The sequence below is a fragment of the Mangifera indica genome, chromosome 9, assembly GCF_011075055.1.
Source record: "Mangifera indica cultivar Alphonso chromosome 9, CATAS_Mindica_2.1, whole genome shotgun sequence".
NCBI lineage: Eukaryota > Viridiplantae > Streptophyta > Magnoliopsida > Sapindales > Anacardiaceae > Mangifera > Mangifera indica.
In genome coordinates, this window is record NC_058145.1 from 7,705,407 (window position 1) to 7,712,009 (window position 6,603).

Consider the following 6,603-nt stretch of genomic DNA (forward strand, 5'->3'; position numbering starts at 1 on the left):
TATTTAAAAATGTATACATATAGTTTTATTGTTTCTCATCTTCTCTTTTTTCTCAACAAATTCAATTGAGAATTTAATTAGATTAAAAGAAAAATCATCACAAGTAAATTATAATCCTACATAAGATTGATATTTCAATCTTCCATTTTTGGTAATATAATATTTCTCTCACAATACTTCTTTTTTCATTGCAAAACTATCCTTTTAGTTTTCAATCATATTTTCACTTTATTATAATGTAAGAAACAAGGAATTAGGGTTTACATACAAACAATGGAGACATCAAAAAGTGTAACAGATATGAATTAGGCTTAATTGTTATTGAAAGAGAAGGTAATTTCATTTGCTTCTAAACAAATAAGCAAAGGTTGATTTTCCCCAGATTTTTCAGGGTCATTCATGTGATGACAAAAATATTCCCATTTTGTGACACGGAATTTAGTCTGTGTCACTTGACTGTCTAATATTTATGTGAGCTCCAATAAGAGGTTCAATGTTTCCATCTAAAACAGAATTTAGGTCAGGCAGTTGGATGCCAGTTTTTACATCATGTACTAGCTTGTAAGGATGAGAAATATACCTCCGAGTTTGTCTTTGCCAAACACCCGTAATGGCATCTCTATTTATGCAACCAACAGTTGAAACTCCTTGCTCCCTTGCAATCACAAGAAGCTTGGCCTTCAATCTATGAAGGGCCTTCATCTTATTTGCAAAGTGGCTCCTTTCACCTGAAAAAATAAACAAAACAACTTCATTTTTTTCGTGAAAATGTTTAACAGATATTAGGGAGGAATAGCTTAAACAAAGGAAGATGAGACTTATAAAAAATTCATCAAACACCTGAAGATTGTACAGTTATGCCAGTCGGAATATGCTTAATGCAAACAGTACGTTCACTATGGCTCTTCCCTTCTCCCCGCAGAAATGAGGATGATGAGAAAATTAAATCCTCATCACTAATTTGTAAGTCATATGCTGTTCTCAGGAAGAGAGGAACAACATCTACACATGCTGAGCAAGTCTGCAAGACTCAAAATTCAGTTAACAAAGTGTTCAGTAATTTTACTAGTCTACATGAAGGGTAACATTTATAAAAACACACCCCACCCCACATACTGCTCCGCATACTCCTGATATTTTTTTTTAAGTTTGTAACACACACACACACAAACATATGTGGGTGTGTTGAAAACTTTGTTAAAAAAATATTCAGTAGTGTGGTGGATTAGTTTCCCAGATGAGAGGAATTTGAAGGTTGACATCTCTCTCTCCAGAAATATAGCCTTGAAATCAGACAGAATGGTTACCTGATTTTCATCAGATCCACTCTGAGAACTTATCAGGAAGTGGACACCTCTCTCTCCTGAAAGATAGCCAAAAGCATACTCAAATTCAAATTCAATAGTTGCAGACTTGATAATACTATTCTTGCCAGAGCACTTTTCAACTAGCCTCCCAATGTATCCTTGCTTTTCTGCCCATTTCCTATACATTGTTACGAGCTGGTCTGCCCATATCTGCAATTGATATATTTAGGATCTTTTATTAGAAAGGAGTTTTAGTTGCATTTCATATACAGGCCTGTTTACAGCTCTATCCAACAGACTTCATAGCAACTTTACAGAACCATCATACTCACAAGTGCAACAATGCCTTTAATAAATTTATCCATCCACATAAAAATTTGTGCCACAATCTTAAAAAATAAGAGAGGCTGGCAACAATACACTATTTTATAGCAGAGTTACCAGTGCGTTGTTATTAACATTAATTCCGTCTTAAGAATATTCCCAATGAAAAAGAAAAAGAGAGCGAAAGCGAGAGCATATAATGTATTTGGATACCGCAACTTCTACCATAACTCATGAATGATTTCCACTGTTTACTTACCAAGTATCAACTATAAATTTTGAGGTTCAAAATAGAAGGAGCAAACAACAGTAATGCTAAAGAAAGTTGTTGAAAAGAACAAAAACAAGGCATGAGAGCATAATCAAATGAGAGAAGCACACAATAAGGGGAAGGCGAGGTTGATTATACTGAGGGCCTCACGGAAAAAGGAAAAATGACAGGTAACCTCAAACAGCTCCAAGTTGTATAATTAAAAGCAATGGCATGTCATCAAAGAAGTACTTACTGAGAAGAATGAACAAAGTTATAGCAACACAAACATATTGCTCTTTGTAAAAGGAATGTCAGTTTTGTAAAGATAATTCCAAAAATTAAGAGAGCTTGATGTCCAAGGACTAGTAAGCATAGCACACTAACAATTAATATGAAAACTGTGTGTGTTGCGATACTAATGCTGAGAAACAATAGATCTTACCCAGAGCCAACCTGTTCATTTCTACTCTTTCTAGAGGTAAAAAAACTCATGAATAACCTAGATCTCAAAGCTCCATCATCATTCAGTCAAACTTAAACTTAATAGACAAAAATAGAAACAAACCTCAGAGCAGATGCCTTCTGGTCCAGCTTTAATAGTTACACATGCTCCCTCTACATCATATGGTCCATGTAAAAGCTTGGACATTTCATACTGATCCAAGAACTTACTCACATTTAAAGATGCATCGTATGCTTGCTTGAAAAGCCCATAATTGATAGCATCCAGCTCAACCAACTGTGAAATGAGCTTCGCTTCTTCAGCCTGCAGAAATAAGCATAAATACTGAAAAAAACATGCAAAAATCAAGCACACAAAAAAAAATCAATGTGTACTTCTCCCAAAAAAAATACAGAAAAAATGGATCTGAAACAGAGGATTTTAACAGGAAGGAGACACAAAAGTATTTGAAAGATAAAATATGGACAAAATCTAGACACCAGCTATAATAGTTGACTATTTGTTGCTTATGGCCACTTATGCAACAAATAGTCACCTTCTTGTCCACATCGCTTAAAAGTTAAATACAAATTCTTTTGTTATAAGTTAACTAAAACTAATATATGCAGCAGATTACCTTATATTTTAGGTCTTTGAGAGCGTCCACTACTTTGGCACTGTCAGCTAGCTTGACAAGAATTTCGTTGGATTTGGCGGGATCATCCCACAGGTTATAGCCACGTATCATCTCTTCCTGCTCGATCTTGCTTGCTTCTTCAAGTTCAAGTGCTGTTGGTGCCAGCGTCTCAGCTCGGAGAACTGTATCTTCAATGTTCTTTTTCAAAGAAAAAAAACCTAAAGGTCCAATAATAATTTGTAATTGAAGCTCAGAAGCTAATAAGATGCAAGATTATGACACTGCAACAAATTTAACAACTGATGTAACCAATTAATCAGTAAATATAAATCTACCCGTAACCAAAAAACATCATACAAATGAAGAACCATACTAACACATTCACTTTCTATACAGATCATCTTACTCACAAGGAGAGCCATAGGTGATATAACAAGCTCAATAAAAGCCTCTAACTCAAGTTTTCCTCTAGGAGATATATTATTATAGAAACATGATACCTTTCACAAAAGAAGTTATCTGCATTCCCATATGTGACACATATGCCAGATCCAGTTACCATACAGCATTTACCTAAACAGTCACTGAATAAATTATAGCCAACTGCCAAAGACCCCAAGCATCTAATGCTTTAAAATCTATCATGCTTAAAGCTGTCAATTTTTTCTACAATTCTTTTTTTTTTTTTTCCTTCTTCAAATTAAGGTAGATCTTCAAGGATGCAAAGCATCCGAGCCAAGCCAAAGGATTAAATTTTTCATTAAACGCATTTCAACAATATGAAACAAGCCGTTCAATGTCATCAGTCAAGCACCAAAAATAACATTGAATGCAATCCCATATTCTATGTTCCGCGATAAAAGAAAATCATATTAGAATCTCTTATTAAAAACAAGAAGAAGAAAAAAAGAAAACAAGCTAAAAACAGGCTAGCAGGTTATGCAAAGTTGAGATTTTGAACTTGTTAGGCTAGCTTCATACCTGGAAAATTGCTCTCTTGCTTGAGAAAGTTAATATTTTGAAACCAAACAAAAGGAGAAGAAATTTCTTGAATAATTATTTCATATAGTTAACCATCTGGCCATTGTGCATTTTTTAAATAACGCCATTTCAACATTCACCGACTAAATTTTGGAGGTGATGGAACCCATATCACCGTAAAATGCAAAGAACATAAACAACAGTTAAAAATATCAAGTGGCAACATAAAATTGGACAAAGAAAGAAGACAAAATGCGACAAACCCAGTTGCTTGTAGACCCTGTTTTTGTTATCCATAGACTGAGAAGCTCGAATTGAGAAATAAAAATTCTGGCCTTGTTTCTTGTTTCTGTTCTTTCTGCTACAAGATTGCCATGAAGCAGCAGTAGTACCGTTTCCTGTTCCAAAAAAAGTCTCGGAAGCCATTTTTTAAGCTATAAATTACGTAAAACTGCAGAGTGGAAGGTGTTACAGCAGGCAGGGTGTTAGTTGGGAGGTGAGACTTGAGAGCGTCCACGTAGTTCGGTTTGATACTGGGTATAGTGGCTTACCCTCATGTTCGATTAGTGTGCAGTGTGGGATCCCGCCGTCTCACCAAGCCCAGATCAAAATCTACTAATCGAGCCTCGTTGACCACTTGTCTTTGACATACCCGGAAGGAGTGAGACTTTATTTTTTTTTTTATTTAGAATTTCTCCCATATAAAATGATAATTAATAAAATTAATAATCATATCTATGTATATATATGATTTTAACAACACTTTAAAAATTATACCCAAAATATAAGTGAAAATAATGTTTGATAAATAGTCCCTCTATATAAAATATGTTTGCTTACTATTTACCTCATTTCAAATTCCCGTACGAACTAATTGAGATCATTTCGATCAAAATTTATTAAATTTTTTCTTTAAATTTTGCTTCACATTAATTCAAAGATTGGAATAGATTATTTTAATCATATATTTTTAAGTTTGTTGTGGTTATTGTGTTTTTTCTTTTTAACTTTGAGTTTAAGGTTTAGAAATTTTAATCATGAATCTTGCATTTTATCACTTGAAATTTTGTTGTTAATTTATGAAAAAGTGCTTTTAGTAAGTATTGTATATGTATATTTTTTTCAAATTGAAAATTTTGTTGAGAAATATTTGATTTCTTATAAGTTAGAATAAAATTGCCAACAAATCGTGCTTATTAGTATTATTCATCGAGAAGGAGAAAATGTAGTTTTTTTCAATTATTCATTAAGTTGACAAGTGTATTTGTTGATTTTTGAACATTGTCCAACTGTCTTTTCTTTAGCCCAAAGGAAGAACGAATGTGTAAAACCACTCAAACAAAAACATAATTACAATTGCCCAAAAAAAAAAATCATAACTAATAACATTACTAAATAAGTTAATTTTTTACTTATAATATTTTGCCTATTGTAAAAATCCTTTGTAATGTTCCCCCTGTGAATTGTTATTGACAATGTAAAATCATTTCTAATCAATCCATTGAAGTACTTCACAATGTTAGTCTTTATGAAATTGCACCAAAAACTAAGAAAATGTGCACATTCCCATGTGGTATCCAATGTTTGTCTTATAAGCAAGTGCACCTAAATTCACATAAAAAATCATTCCGTGGCATTTTGAAAATATGATAGTTGGCATGCTTTGACAATTTTCCATTATAAACCATTAATGGGTTTTGTCTTAAATTCTAGCAACAACAATCATGGTTGCCATTAGGAAAAATGTTGGTGACAATAGCTATAATGGTAGAATGTCGATATAAAATAACTAATAGCTCAGACATGTCGCCAATGCAATCACATATTATCTTATAAAAAAGTTCACAATTGTATTTCTTTTTTCCCTCCAACACCAAATATCAAAAGATAAATTTGGTTATAACCATCTTTACCAACTAGGATAAATAGTATCTCATGGTACGGCCTTTTCAAAAGTACACTGTTTACGCAAATAGTCGAATGAATGTACTCCAAAATTACTCTAATTGAGCACTCTTGGGCCATGAAGAAGAACTTAAATCAATTTAACTCATCAGTCTTATGACACAATGTCAAGGTTATGCAACTCAATGTTGTAAAAGTATTCTTGTGAAAGCATGAATGATCCCTCGAGTAAACCTCTCAATACTTTTAAAGCCTAGTTCATGGCAAGTCATGCTTACATATATGAAATGTTAATTGTAATCATTTTCCAGTAATCAATTCCAAAGAAAAATAAATTTCCAAGATCACGGTTTTGTTGACTTTATTGAAATTTGTATAGCCTCGTGAATTTGCCATAACACTTTTTGTTCTCTTTCTCTCTATAGATTATTTTTGTGTTTTTGTATATTTTTAGTGAAGAAGAGTTTTGGGAGAGTTTCTTGAGAATACACAATCTATTACACTATACTGTTTTTTTTGTTTTGTGTTATTTTATTTAGGAGACAGTTGGGATTTCAAAATTCCAACTGCTGGTAATTGCCAATGGCAGTTTTATCAATTCTCATCCTAAAGGTAATTAAGAAAATTTTCTCATTATCTGGATATTGGTTGGGTTAACCCATCATAGGTGGACCAAGCTTAATATCTCCTACTCACATATGATGAGTGATCTGTATCAAAACTCTTACACAAAAATTTCATATTGGCAAATGTG

General features: G+C 33.0%; 1 protein-coding gene across 1 annotated transcript; it reads right to left on the reverse strand.

Annotated features, from left to right (window-relative positions):
* Window positions 1–290: 290 nt before the first annotated feature.
* On the reverse strand, window positions 291–4,608 carry LOC123225044 (peptide chain release factor PrfB3, chloroplastic). Its single transcript, XM_044648893.1, has 6 exons — window positions 4,208–4,608; window positions 2,964–3,181; window positions 2,450–2,650; window positions 1,308–1,517; window positions 841–1,021; window positions 291–728 (listed from the first exon to the last, which is right to left on the reverse strand). Exons 1-6 carry the CDS (start codon window positions 4,368–4,370, stop codon window positions 439–441), a joined length of 1,263 nt encoding a protein of 420 aa, XP_044504828.1. The 5' UTR covers window positions 4,371–4,608; the 3' UTR covers window positions 291–438.
* Window positions 4,609–6,603: the final 1,995 nt, after the last annotated feature.

Bases quoted from the DNA above. Each gene is read 5' to 3' on its own strand.
- LOC123225044 (XM_044648893.1), bottom strand. From the start codon at position 4,370: ATGGCTTCCGAGACTTTTTTTGGAACAGGAAACGGTACTACTGCTGCT. The intron at 2,651-2,963 runs GTAATCTGCTGC...TTATTTCTGCAG, and splicing joins TCAAAGACCTAAAATATAAG to GCTGAAGAAGCGAAGCTCAT. The intron at 729-840 runs GTGTTTGATGAA...TTATTTTTTCAG, and splicing joins CATAACTGTACAATCTTCAG to GTGAAAGGAGCCACTTTGCA.